Source organism: Nomia melanderi, chromosome 3, assembly GCF_051020985.1.
Source record: "Nomia melanderi isolate GNS246 chromosome 3, iyNomMela1, whole genome shotgun sequence".
NCBI classification, from domain to species: domain Eukaryota; kingdom Metazoa; phylum Arthropoda; class Insecta; order Hymenoptera; family Halictidae; genus Nomia; species Nomia melanderi.
In genome coordinates, this window is record NC_135001.1 from 1,670,675 (window position 1) to 1,686,135 (window position 15,461).

General features: G+C 42.7%; 1 protein-coding gene across 1 annotated transcript; it reads right to left on the minus strand.

Moving 5' to 3' along the window:
* Positions 1-2,295: 2,295 nt before the first annotated feature.
* LOC143174337 (uncharacterized) lies at positions 2,296-5,328 on the minus strand. Its single transcript, XM_076365639.1, has 2 exons — positions 4,023-5,328; positions 2,296-3,113 (listed from the first exon to the last, which is right to left on the minus strand). Exons 1-2 carry the CDS (start codon positions 5,326-5,328, stop codon positions 2,296-2,298), a joined length of 2,124 nt encoding a protein of 707 aa, XP_076221754.1.
* Between the last annotated feature and the right edge of the window lie 10,133 nt (positions 5,329-15,461).

Sequence of the window (15,461 nt, forward strand, 5' to 3'; positions counted from 1 at the left end):
CGAGATAGAAGAACTCTCGAGAACTCGACACTTGACTTCGCCCATTTAATGCACCTACTGCCGACGTACATACATGTGTACAAGGTGTTTTGGGAAAAAAGGGTCCGATGCCCTGTGGGCTTGCAGTACTCGCTGGGAAACGGGAAATGTTTAAACAACGGAGATCATAGAACGAGTCCTTTCGGCAGAAAGTCAGCTTTTATTTTTTGTTTGGTATTCTATCTCGTAGGTAGATCTCTCTAATTGATACTAAACGTATCATTGAAAAGAGGATACGGAGTAATTTATAATATTACTATTGTCGACAAAGACTTGCGACAAAACGTGGATAATGCTTGCGATACTATGTATGATATAAATGCAATGTTTGAAGATCATAGATGTTAGATATATGTCGAATTGTCAGGTAGATACGTTGGATGTTTACTATGAAGTTCTATGCTACGTTTGAGTCTGTGAAATATGCGTAATTATATGAAATAAATGACCAAAGTCGATCTTTCTTCGAAAGAATCGATTTACAGGTCTACGTTGATTAGACAGTTTTTACTTCCGTTGATAGTAAGATCACGTTTAGTATGAAATCCTCGACAAAAACATTCCGTGATTGGAAAACTGAATAATAAATCGATGCAGAAATAACTGAAAATTAAAGTGAAACTTCTTTATTCTTGATCGTTGTCCATAATTGTGCATCTAAGAACATATGAACCGTTTATTCTGCAAGCAGCTTAAGTTTCTTAAAAAGATCAAATTAACGATTAGAATGGTTAGAATTCTACATTATATTGTTGCGCTGGGTGAGTCCAGGGGTGCTCGCCCGCGACATAATTATTTACACAACGTTCTTTTTGCAGTTCTACTTACAATTATATACAAATGTTGTGCAATGCAGTCTTTAGTTCGATACGTCCTTTCTTGTTCACGTTCACCCGAAGACTGCTCGATTGTCTTCGTTTACTCTGACCAACTCCTTAGCGACAGTTTATTTCAACCGCCTTCAGGTCCTAAGGGTTGGTTCAGCCGTGTGTGCTGGAGGGATGAGTTCGATACATCGCAACCTCGTCAGTTCGATGTATCGCAACAATATTTTAATTTTGGAATTTTGTTTTCAAACGAACTCAAGCTACGTTCAAAATAAATGACTCATATCGTTCACGTTACTCGAAGTATTACTGTGTAAGTCGTTCAAGTATCGCGCCCTGTACCGTCACAGATCCGGCTCGAAGGATCAACAAATGTGGCGTAGTAGATCCGGCTCGAGAAACCGAAAAATGCGACGTCGCACGTACACGAATACTAACGCGGATTAAATTCCTCGGCTGGGGTTGTAAATCCCAGCTTTAACTTTAGGTCTCGTTAATACTCGCGACGCGTCGATTTACGAATTTCTTCAGAAATCGACTGATTCAATTCTGATCTCCGACTGGTTGAGATCAGATCACTAGTTGCAGTTGTCCCGAACGATGGACTGACTACTGTTTGAATGAATGAATGATATCTCGTTACTCCGAACGATTGAGTATCTGAGATATTGTCACTCCGAACGATTGAGCGACTTATGTGTCCCGAACGATGGACTGAACGTTGAATAATGAGAAAAAGTCTCTGAGATTGTCACTCCGAACGATTGAGCGAAAAAACCTCTTAGATATCGTCACTCCGAACGATTGAGCGACTTATCTTGTAATGAGCGTAAAAACCTTTCGAGTGCGATCCTGTAGGTGTTTTTATACGACACCTACAGGTTTTGTGTCGGGTGCGCTGATTGGGAAATCGAAAATACCCAATCAGCGCATAATTCCAAAAATCGGGGGGCGTCTTGGACGACGCCCCTTGGCCTGCCCTCTTGGTGCAAGAGTGAGGGCAATGACCACGTGCGAGGGATCCTCGAAGATTTGCCGATGCCTTGGAAATTTCCTCCAAGTTGACGCATGGCTGGCGGAACCGTTACGAACGAGGTTCGCGTCGACCCTTCGGAAATTCCCGGTTTATGATATGGTCGGTTGTCTGTACGAACGACAAAAATTCCAAAACTATTGTCTGGAGATGCGCGGATTAACTAAATGATTTTCTCATGGTTTAGGGTGCGATTGCCCCTTGTAACTAAAATAAATAAACTGAGTTCGAAAAAAGCTAATCCCGAAAGTAAATTTGTTGGCACGTCCATATCATAAACGAACCTTCGAGGATTTTCTCCGTTTTGTTCCGCGTCGGACGGAACATGCTCCCCCCCGTTGATCGGTACGAACGATCAATGTATCCTGTGCCTGAGTCCTTAGCGTTGCGGTGCTGCTAATCTGACTCCGAGTCAGGTAGAGGCGCCAATTGCCTCACGTTCCGTCGGTAGGTCCCGTGGCTGGTCCGAACGGTGACTGCCCGAATTACCCCATCCGCCCCAGGATGCGTAGCTACCACTCGTCCGAGGTGCCAGGCCAAAGGTGGAAGGTTGTCCTCCTTCATGACCACGACGGTCCCCTCTCGTATGTGGTGGGTGCCGGTTGTCCACTTATGCCGCTCGTTCAGATGGTGGATATACTCCTTATGCCACCTGGCCCAGAAATGTCGCTTGACCTTCTGGATGTGTTGCCAGGTGGACAGCCGGTTCGTCGGTGTTCCGCTGAAATCAATCTCAGCAAGACTCGTAAAGGAATCACCGATCAGGAAATGGCCGGGAGTCAGGGCGGACGGATCATTGGGATCCGCGGATAGGGGGGTGAGAGGACGCGAATTCAGGTTGGCCTCGACTTCGATTACGAACGTGTTGAATTGTTCGAGGGTGAACAATTCGTCGCCTACAACCCGTTTCACGTGATGTTTGAAGGACTTCACTGCGGCTTCCCATAGGCCACCGAAATGTGGCGATAAGGCTGGCATGAAGTGCCAGGAGATCGCCTTGTCCGTTACGAATCGCCGCAGTTGCTCGTCCTTGTGATTGCTATAATGCCTTGAGTTCGTGTCGGCTCCGACAAAATTCGTGCCATTGTCGGAATAGACGTTACGACATAGCCCCCTCCGTGCTATGAACCGTTTTAGGGCCGCGATGAATCCCTCGGTGGTCAGGTCGCCGGCTACTTCGAGGTGAACAGCCTTCGTCGCGAAGCAGGTAAAAACTGCAACGTACACCTTGACTCGGGTCCGATTTCGGAAGCGCCGCTCCTTGACCCAGAACGGACCGCAATAATCAACGCCGCAGTTGTAAAATGGCCGAGCGGCGGTGACGCGCGTCGCAGGTAGATTTCCCATGATATAATCCACGGCAGGTGGATTAAGTCGGAAACACCTGACGCAGCGCCGGATGATCTTGCGTGTTGTGTTTTTCCCATCAATGGGCCAATACGTTTGCCGTACGTTGCAAAGCGTTGCCGTGATGCCTGCGTGGTGGTATCGCACATGCGTCTCGCGTATAATTAGGTCCGTCACGTGATGACCCTTTGGTAGTAAGATTGGATGTTTCCTTGCGAAAGGTAACTCGGACCTTTGCAGACGTCCGCCGACGCGCAATAATCCCTTTTCGTCGAGAAACGGTGTAAGGGATCGGAGTTGGCTCTTGGGGTGCAGCCTTCCGGATTCCAGGTCCTTAATATCCCTTTCGAAAGCCGTGGATTGGACCATTTTGACGACGCGGAGTTCGGCTTCACGAATTTCCTCGATGGTAAGCGGACCAGCGGTGCGGTGACGAACACGGAGGCAATACGCGACGATTCGCGTGAGCTTTTTGATACACGAGTATCGAGTGAGAATCTCGTCACTCCGAACGGTTGAGTTCGCGAGACATGTCACCCCTTTCGTTTCGGGTATCTCACTCGAGACCGTATATCTCGAAATTGGCCATCTTGCTTGCTCCGTCGCGAGCCAGTCCGGACCGTGGAGCCACAATGAGTTTCGAACGAATTGAGCGGGCATTAGTCCTCTTGAAATCAAGTCGGCCGGATTGTATTCCGACTTGATATGGCGCCACGCGTTTGTCTCGGTTTTGCCCTGTATGTCGGCCACGCGGTTGGCCACGAATGTTAACATACAGGGCTGTGTGTTGATCCAATTCAACACTATTGTGGAATCGGTCCACAAAAATGTCTGATGGATCTTAACCGAAATCGCCCGTTGGATGGAGGTGACTAAGGACGCTAGAAGCACGGCACCGCGCAGCTCTAGACGTTCGAGCGTAACCGTCTTGAGTGGTGCAACGCGGGATTTCGCGCAGAGCAGGTGTGTTTCGACGCGTCCTACATCGTCTATCGTACGTACGTACATGCAGGCTCCGTATGCGCGTTCGCTGGAGTCGCAGAATCCGTGGAGTTCGAGACGTTGGTGGTTCCTCAGGGTCACGCAGCGGTTGAACTCGATGTCGTTTAGTTCATTAAGTTGCGCTGCGTATGTGGTCCACTCCGTGTAAAGGCTGGCGGGAAGCGATTCGTCCCAGTCGATCTTCAATTGCCATAGATGTTGTATTAGAATCTTGGCGATGATGGTGACGGGTCCAAGAAGTCCTAATGGATCGAATATTTTGGCGGTCGTTGACAAGATGGTCCGTTTGCTGACCTTGCCAACGACTTGAATTTCGACCGCATAACGAATCGCATCGTTCCTGGCGTCCCAGGAAATTCCCAACGCCTTCATCGTTGTGTCATCGCAGAGGATCTTCGGGTGGATTTGGTCTTCGCGGAGTCCCTTAAGAAGGGCGGGTTCGTTCGACGCCCATTGACGAATGTTCAATCCACCCGGTTGAAGAAGCTCGCCGATTTGATGTTGGATGTGCCTCGGTTCCTCCATTGTGTCGGCGTCCGTGAGGAGATCATCGACGTATGGATCTCGTTTGATGATCCCTGCTGCTTCCGGATGTGCGTTGCCCTCATCGTCTTTGAATGCGACCCGTTTTTCAAGACGGCCATCGATCCTTGGTAGATCGATTTTTGGCAAATGGGCCCCGATCGCGGACGACGTTGTTGAGGACGCGGGAGAATTGTTCACGCCTTTTGTCGCCGTTGGTGGTTGCCTGTCTGCTTGCTCCGCGTCTTGTAGCATCGTGATGGCCGTTGCGATGACGTCATCATACTGCTCTGTAACCGCTTCTCGTTCCGCTTCCGTTTGCTCGAAATCTTCGATGAGCCCCAGCTGGTCTTGGATTTCGTAGAAATTGTCGAAAAGCTTTCGCAGCCTCTCGACGCGTTCACGGATTTTTACGCGCTCCTTCGCGGAATCTTGATACGTCTCTAACGCGTTGCTAAGGGACGTAATTTGCGACTTGAATATGCGGCGTTCGTTTTTTAGTAGGCGGACCGTTTGTGCTTGATTTGCACTCGACTCGTTCATTGACGCGTTCGCCATTTCGATGGTAAGAAGTCGAGACGTGGGAAAGTGCAATCAAGGATATCGTACGAGAGGATTCGATCGGTAAATCTTGACGAGCCTACCTTGACTGATGCGGAGGACGTGTTTGTTCGTAGACTTCCCGCAACAGATTGGACTCGTCGTTCCTCGCTCTGTGGCCTGCTGCTCGGCTGCTTTGGACTCGCGTCGTTCGTCCAATCTGGATTCTCGCCGTCAGACCTTGAATCGGACGGTTGACAGCTTCCCTTGGATCCACTTATGCACTGTATTTTCACAAACGCGGATCCGACTCGAGGGACCAAAAATGTGTTCTGTGAAACTCCGGCTAGTACATCCGGCTCGAAGGACCAAAAATATGTACCTCCGGCTAGTACATCCGGCTCGAAGGACCAAAGATATGTACCGTCACAGCTCCGGCTCGAAGGACCAAAAATATGTACCTCCGGCTAGTACCTCCGGCTCGAAGGACCAAAAATATGTACCGTCACAGATCCGGCTCGAAGGATCAACAAATGTGGCGTAGTAGATCCGGCTCGAGAAACCGAAAAATGCGACGTCGCACGTACACGAATACTAACGCGGATTAAATTCCTCGGCTGGGGTTGTAAATCCCAGCTTTAACTTTAGGTCTCGTTAATACTCGCGACGCGTCGATTTACGAATTTCTTCAGAAATCGACTGATTCAATTCTGATCTCCGACTGGTTGAGATCAGATCACTAGTTGCAGTTGTCCCGAACGATGGACTGACTACTGTTTGAATGAATGAATGATATCTCGTTACTCCGAACGATTGAGTATCTGAGATATTGTCACTCCGAACGATTGAGCGACTTATGTGTCCCGAACGATGGACTGAACGTTGAATAATGAGAAAAAGTCTCTGAGATTGTCACTCCGAACGATTGAGCGAAAAAACCTCTTAGATATCGTCACTCCGAACGATTGAGCGACTTATCTTGTAATGAGCGTAAAAACCTTTCGAGTGCGATCCTGTAGGTGTTTTTATACGACACCTACAGGTTTTGTGTCGGGTGCGCTGATTGGGAAATCGAAAATACCCAATCAGCGCATAATTCCAAAAATCGGGGGGCGTCTTGGACGACGCCCCTTGGCCTGCCCTCTTGGTGCAAGAGTGAGGGCAATGACCACGTGCGAGGGATCCTCGAAGATTTGCCGATGCCTTGGAAATTTCCTCCAAGTTGACGCATGGCTGGCGGAACCGTTACGAACGAGGTTCGCGTCGACCCTTCGGAAATTCCCGGTTTATGATATGGTCGGTTGTCTGTACGAACGACAAAAATTCCAAAACTATTGTCTGGAGATGCGCGGATTAACTAAATGATTTTCTCATGGTTTAGGGTGCGATTGCCCCTTGTAACTAAAATAAATAAACTGAGTTCGAAAAAAGCTAATCCCGAAAGTAAATTTGTTGGCACGTCCATATCATAAACGAACCTTCGAGGATTTTCTCCGTTTTGTTCCGCGTCGGACGGAACACGCCCTTTTTTTTCAACCACGAGATGTACATGCAGTAACACGTTTATACGCGTATATACCGGTGCACACATACACGGGCGAGCGAAAGCGTGGCGAAACGTGAATAATAACGTTTGATATACTCGAATGTTCGAGATGTCTGCATGAAAATCGAAGATGTGTGTACTTACGTGCGTTCGAAGGGTCGCGTATATTCACCGGCGGTGTGCGCCTTACTACAACGAGCGCTACCTGTAACAAGTGTTCTTCAAAGTACTCTGTGTGTATGTGTTCAATACGCGGGGTGTTCCGCTCGAGGGCGCATAAGCGTTTGAAAATGTCGAAACGTTGATTTTCGGTCGCGGGTTTTTGAGGAGCGATGTTTTTGGGTATATTGTTGAGTAGGTCCCATTCGAGAGTTAGGGGATGGATAAAAATATTTTGGATGAGAGATTCAAGGCATTTTGCAGCTGGGCAAGAATTTTGAAAGAGCAACGGATCATGAAAATTTGAACATTTAGAGTGGATGAAGTTTTTGAACTACTCTGAGGAAGCATTCAAGAAGATGTGTAAAAAATTTTTAAATTTTCATGTTCTCAGGCTCAGAGTTCCAGAATTTCTGAATCTCTGAATTTCTGAGTTTCCGAATTTCGTAACTTCCAAATCTATGGATTTCGACATTTCCAAATTTTGTTTCATTTAGTTTTAATATTCGAGAATAATTATTAGTTCAAGGATATAACAAGTTACTTAAAGTTTCGAAAAATTATGTATGTCCATAGATTAATACTCCAGGAACATTACAAAGCAAATATGATACATAAAGACATGACAAATTGGCACGTATAAAAAATGCCACAGATTATCCCGAATAGCTAAAATCAATGTCTTAATATTAAATTTGTTCTATTTTTTAATCGTTTACATAATAGAACTCTGGTCGTATCCAGAAATATAAGCGCCACTATCTGTTCAGAGTACATAGACAGAAGTGGAACTGAGCATGCGGTCTACTGGACCGTGATCCGAACGCGAATCTTTCGTTTGCCGGTCGACTGCTCTAAATAATTGAGCTAGTCTGGTCGCCGGTTTGATTTCTCTCCTTACTTCTAATACTCCACTATTTCCAGTTACAATTCAGTTATAACTACCAGGCATTATCAAATCACTCTTATTTAAATATGGATCAGATCCTTTTAAGTCCAACTGAAATATCAAATTTCTCATTCATTTATTCCACGGTCTAAAATATCACACTAATACATTGTAATTCATGCGTAACACATTTTCTCGCAATTATAATCACAAACTAATATATTATATGTCTACAAACGTATTAACACGATATCGATAAAAATCTAACCATCCTTCTCTCAGTCTTAAAATTTAATAATCCGCTTTTATGCCGCAATTACCTGTTTAATATTAACAATTTTATACCTATAATTTAAAACTTCTAAGAAGGGAGTAAAGCAAATATATTCCAGGAACAAAAACAATATATTTCGGTTTATGCGCCGTCGGAATTTTCCAATTACGCGCGAACGGGCCGGGCGGACTCGAAACCAGCGAATCGTTTTAAAAACTGAACAAGCTGTGTTTTCATTTATATTTTAATAGAAGCTGTTAAAATGGGCCGCCTGTATCCCTTGTTGCAGACTGGGACGCGTATAGCGGTAATTATCGCGAGAGTAGGTGTTCCGAGAATTATCCTCTATTAAACATCTGTCTTCAACTCGCTCGACTCTGCTACGTCACGGATGAAAGTGAGAAATTCATGGCGCTAACGGTTCCAGCGAGAACAACGCTGAACAAGTAAACACACCGATTTTTGACAGACTATATAAAATTTTACTGATGTTCTTATTTGTAACAAAGACCTGTTTCTCTGAAATTTTCAATAAAAGAAGTATCATCTTGGACGTTGCAACGCGGTGAGGTTAGGAACATGGCCTATTCCACCCGCCATCTTGTCAGTCGCTGTCAAATCAGCGTCGATATTATTCTATAAGCTCTCTAGATATTTCGATGTTTCTCAGGTTTCATTAATTTACTCTCTCTTAAACTGATTTCTTTAACACTAGATTTATGGAATCCGCCAATTTAAAGAGTACTGAATTTTTTCAACGTTATTTAGTAGCAGTTTGCGTCGACTTTGATTCGTGCAGTTATGTGAATGCGTATTGTAATTCTCTAGCTTTGAAGCTACAATTTTCTCGATCTATATAAACACGTAGTTTTCTAGAACCAATAGAATAAAGCGTAGAATAAATCTAGTGCTAAATAATATACGAAAGATCGTAAAATCTTTGTCGCATTCTTTATTCTTTATCACATTATAAATTTCCCTACGTTCATAAACTTCCACAAGCATCTCAAGAACAACACCCACACTTTAACGATGAACGTCGCGCCAGTTCCCAAAGATTCCAACGTGCCCAAACCTACTAAAAAACAGAATCCATATCTTGACCAAGAGAGCCCCTCGAAAACCCATTTGCGCGATTACGCGAGTTCAAAGTTGCACGCGTCTGCGCGGGGTTAACTGCATAATAAAATCCGTTTAGAGTTCAAACGAAACGTCGAGCCGCCGTAAAAAGGGGAAAAAAGAGTTGAACGTGTGTCGACGGGATCGAAGCAGCGAGCGAGTGGCACGAGTTTGTTATCGAAGAAATTTGCAACGTTGAAAAAAAAAAGTGTAGAGATCCCTTGGTCGGCGTGTAGCTCGTGTCGCGGGTAATTCGTATCCACTCTATCGGAACAGCTCGGAATCAAGCGGCGCCACCCCCGCGCCGTTATCGGAACGGGTCAGAATTCCATGTACCATCCGGAAATGCCGTGGAGTGGTGATCAAACTATTGCTCGTATCCGACTCGTATACTTGACCGAGTATGGCGGCGGCCTGGGCCGCATGAAGAGGGGAAGATTCAAAAGCAAGCAAGCAAGCCGCGGAGCAACGGTCACCAATTAATTAGTTCCTAAATTGGCCAATCATCGATCTCTCGCTCAATCAATAAACCAAATCGAATGATGATTACTGATTACAGAGAGCCATACCGGCACGCCGCTGACCCGGCTGGCTGGCGCGGCGCGGTGCGGCGCGACGCGCTAATAGATTTCTCTATTGGCTTGATCAATTTAATAGGGATAATGTTTACGTTGAAAAGCGCGCGACCCCTGTGATCGTTTCGTCGAAAGCAATCGACGATCGTTGACCAGTTTCGAAACGGTTCCGCGGCCAGGGACTTACTGTTACACTCGAGCCTCTATTTATGCGCAAGATTTTTGCGTGTATTGTTTATAAGCGAATTCAGTGGCATTGAATACAATTACAGTTTTGCGCTGCAGAAGTTTTTCAGTGGTGATACTGAGTATTCTGTAATAAGCTGCATATGACTGAGAAGGAGAGATGATATTGAGAGGGAGAACTATTTTCTTTCTCTCACACGTTGATGCATTAACGAAGTTTAATAGTAAATATTAAAATTTACAATTTTGCTGTGTCAAGTCGATTGACGATTGAGAGACGCTTTTAGAGGGCAAAGGGTTAATATTAGGAAATGTCGTTGTCACTGTTTTTCGATCGTATTGATCAAAAGAATAAGATATTACACAGTTTTTTACTTTGACTGTTTTACTCGTAATTATAATCGACGAGAGAATTTCATTGCGCCGTTATTAACAGTTATTGGCGAGGGAAATTTATTTCAGTCGCTCATAACAGCCACAATTTCAGTTTGTACGCTTATAGTACTTTAAACAATTTTCTGCGCATTTTTCCATTCGTATCGAATAATAAATCAAGCCCCGACTGGAATAATAAATAAGTTCAGTTCATTGATTCTTCGAATAAATGTTCTTCGGATTCGAACATTTTCGAATCGAATAAAAATGTTATCTGTCATCGTTTTTTTGTTACAAGAAAGCTGCAGAATCCGGGTTACAAACTTCCTCCCGTCTTTCTGATTTTGTTTTCGATACCTTTGATATTCGACGCTTGATTTCATGACCGGCTTGTTGGCGAACATGTTGCGGGTGGGACACGAAACCTTAGTAATCGAATAGCGGACGACACGCGAAACACGGCACTGTTAAACCCGAGATTGTAGTTTATCCACAAGGCAGGTGTAAGACTTCGATAATCTGACTGCTAGTCTAATAATTAACACTTCGACGGGTCGCGCCGTTTAATGTCGAGTACTCTCCCGTGTTCCGCTGACGCGTCGAGCGTACCCGAGATCTTCGAGTTTGCTACCGGTGTTTCTCGCACTGTTGTTCACAGAGTAATTAACGATAGAATTACCCGAACGATGAAAGTGACTCGTTTCGAATTCGTCGGGGAAGTCGGTACAGTGTGCTTATTAAAATTTCATTATACGGGCTGAGAAGTTTTGCTCTCTTTTAAATGAAAAATGAACTGGAAGGCGTACTTCTATGAATGATAAAAGTAAACCTTTGTTCTTTATTTTGTAACTTTCATAATTATACTTTTACATAATCGCCACTCGCTTCGGTGCACTTCCAACGATGCACTCGTTCTTGAAAGTCGTTCTCGAAAAAATGAACGTTAAATCTTTCTACTTTAAAATATTTAGTAAAATCGCGAGTGTACACGTGTTCTGATTCAAATCTAACACTATTTAACTGTGTCTTCTTGTAAATATGTATAGTTGCGATAAACAGGATATAACGATGATACAGAACATTGGTTATAATTGAAAGACACGAAAACCAAGCGACAAGCTTGAATTTTCGATGATTTGCATAAAATAACACGACCGTGTATATGATCGTTTATTCTTATACCTTGCTTATGACTTCCTTTCGCGACATAATTCGAACGAACCACCAGCTAATGAAAACTTATTGTGTCACTGTTTAATTGTATATTAGTGAGGTCGAGGACAGTGTAGTCGCGGAGAGTGTAGTATATATTACATTTAGCTTTCAGAAGACACACGTTTGATAGTCTTTAAAATGCAGTCAATCAAGTTTAAGAGATGAACGAACGGATAGGTTAGAAATGTCGAATATAATCGAATTCAATACATTATTTCTGTTATAATACGATACCTACTACTAATTCTGAAATAATCGCAAATTAATCATGAATCCTTCGTGTTCGAATACGTTAATATGAAGGAACAACTGACATGGATGACTCCTTAGCTAAGAGCCTTCAACTATGAAAGGTTACTAAAACCGCAGAATCATTAAAAATAGTAACGTGATCAAAAGAATATTGCATAACCGTTCGATTCTCTGTACTTCATTATTGAAGAAAATGATACATTTCCAAGCTATACTATATATATATATGAATTAATATATGAATTTATCGTTCATCTTTCTGTATTACCTAACAAAGATACGTGTCGCAACTAAAATCGACATGAACATTCACCAATTAACATTTACAAAATACAACATCCATCACATTCCCTGAATTCAGGGTTGAAATCAACGTATACCTAAAAGTCTGTGACTATGCACGTTATAGTAAATATCTAGAAATAAAAAATCCCTCATGGCTTTCTCGACAATGGTCCTCCATATTCCTATAAAATGAGTGTTAAGTTTGTATGTTACTGCAACAGGACAATTAGAAGGAGCCTACTACAACAAGGTGTTCCAAATCTCCGTGCTTGGAATTCTTTCCTCCATTTCTGTTTTCCTTTGAAACATAACCTCTCAACAACTCGTATTCTATTACTATAATATTACTTATCGACTTATTATAGTAACATACCACCTTAACTCCTTAACTTACAATATCTTGTCAGACTTGTAACGAAAATTTTAAACTGTATTCGAGAAACCTATTATTCATTTTTTTAAAATATAAATTACGTATTACTTTTCTATTATCAATCGTTAACCTTCAGAGTAAACGTAGGCATAGAATAAAAATTTAAACTTGTTCTTTTCCTAATAAATTATTAACGATAAAGGAGCTGTATCGGTTATAGTTCAGAAATAAATCATAGGGCAAGAGGTTAAAACCCACTTTTCTCAAAACGGAGGTCCACAGTCGAAAAAGCCACGAGGGTTTCATTCGCACATACATACTGCACAACATACATACACAGGGTTTCATTAAAAAACCGAGTTTGATGTCTGGCCCTCTCGTTGTCAGACAATTCGTTCGAGACCCTTCGACCGCGAGGAATACTAAAATCGCGGAAGCATTTTGAAAGGAAAGAAAACACGCGCGAACGAATATACGACTAGAGAAAATCATCGGATTCCCCGCGCGTTTCGTTATCCGAGGAAATGATAGGTTTCCAGGTTATAGCGCGGCGCGCTGTAAGTCCGGCGTGGAAGTCACGTCAGGTGGCCTCACACGCTTTAGCATATATCGAAGCGGTCCGATTTTACTATTCTAAACATCTCGCGCTGAGGTGCATGAACAAAAAGGCTCGGCGTCGTTGGAATGTGACAGCGAGTAAGGTGAACCGGAACGCTCGGGGAAAAAGATCGGGCCGATCTAACGGGTGGCTCTGCTACGCTTATTTGACACTTGGAACGACAAACGGCCACCTTATTACCTTCCCATCGTCCTTCTTGTTCTTGGTCGCGTCGTTTCCTTGAAAGCCCCGAAGGAATCGATTTCTGGAGGACCACTCCGACACCTACTTGACGCAGGAATTCATTTCGAAAAGAATTTTGATGTCCGCGTACTTCCTCCGCCGATCTTGCCCTATTTCAACGAACCGAATACTCTGTATCCATGAATTTTAACGCTGGAACTGTCATATACCTCAAAACCATCAATTTGTAATATGTTACACTGGAATTATTGAAAATACGGAGCTTCTGTGAGGAGTTATTCAAGAAGTCGATACGGGAAGAGGCAGTTATATTAATTTGTAGGATCCTTATTAATAAATAGTATTAACACATTTGATATCAACATTTAAGAAGACGTTTTCTCGACTTCCTATGTGTTACATCGTGCGTTGCAATTTTGAATAGAAACAAACGTGAAGGTAGTTTACTTATTTTACCTAGAATACGAAATATTGATCGACAATAAGTTTGTGATGCCAACTACTGAATGTATCAATGTTTAGCGGAGCAATACCGCCATTTAAGCATGGCAGTTTTACTTATTTACTGGGTCCAGTGTCGCTAATGTAGCGACAAAAGTAATTTTATTATTTCTATCACTGTTGTTGTTATAATATTCATGATTAACACGTTGAGTATTATGCCAGGTCACTTCTGCGAATTTCTTTCTGCTTCTTATCTGTTACGGTATTCTTTAGCGGTAAATTAAATTTCCATACTTCCGATCTATTAAGAATTAAATCGTAGAGTGGTGGAAATCTCGTAATTCGTTCCTTAAAAAGTATCACAGGGAAAATTAATCTCGATTTGGGTCGGAAAAGATTAAAACATGAAAAATATTTCTATACGTAAATTTAAGTGATCATTTTTGCATTTGGGATTTGAAATAATTCCCAGTTATACGTTATTGTTCGATGCGAGCTCTTCCTGCCCGTAAATCCCTCGGTTTTGCCTGGTATAGTAAATATAATACGGTCGAATATGGTTTCATCTTAATTAATTCTCGGAACTTCGTCAGAACGATCTGCTGGTTTCGTATTTCTTCGGGATGAAGTCTCTAATATGCCGTAAACGAAGGCTAAACTACATGCATTACTCGCTAATGCCTAATCGTATCCCTAATAGGTATTGCATTAATCGTGTATGCAAGAGAGGCCTGCATATATACCTGCAATCTCGCCTCTCGTGATCAAGAAAGGCCTATCATCGATGAAGGAACCGACAGGTTCCTCGTAATTACAGCTACGAATCGACGTTGAATATTCAATCGTTTAATAGGCAGCTAACTCGGTCGTTTCTTCAATTTTTTCAAACCCTTGTACCTTTAGGAAAATTGGTTAAAATAGCTGTTGATTTATTTTCCATGAATTCACTGAAAATAGATGTTAAATAGAGGTCACTCGAACGATCCTCTTCTAATTGGAAATTAAAACGGGGAAATTAATCTCAATTATATTCTAATAATTAAATAATTCTGTTTCTAAAATCGTCTTAATCGATTTTAAAAACCTGACTAATATTAATTTTCTTGTAGACGAAATAAAATATTGCTTTGATATTGTTTAAATCTCCGAAATTGTATTTTTCCATGATTGGAAGATGCATATCTAGCCTAACATTTTTAGCTGTTTATCAGCTTTGTCAGCGGATGTTCTTTTGTAGTGGAAGTTCGCTTCGAAATTCCAAGATCCATTTGAATTCAGTTGTGTAAATTGAATTAGGCATTACGCAGCGCATAGTCAATTAATAAACGTCGGTGTGTAACGAACCTCGAGTCTCTCTGAGGCTTTATACAGGTGCATACCGTGGAGCCAGTACACAATTATTCTATCAGCAAGGTAACCGAAACTTGAGAAGCATATAATATTCATTAGGTTCGATAGAAAATTGTCAAATAAATGCCAGCAACGTATTATATTCGGCACATCGCCGAACTGCTTGTAATTGACTCTATTACAATTATAATTGACTCCGACCACCTTTTAAATACACAGATCGAAAACAATTTGCATTTACTCTCTACCAACATTAATTATTACAATTTTCCTGATTAAACTTTCGTACTCGAACGATTATTTTATT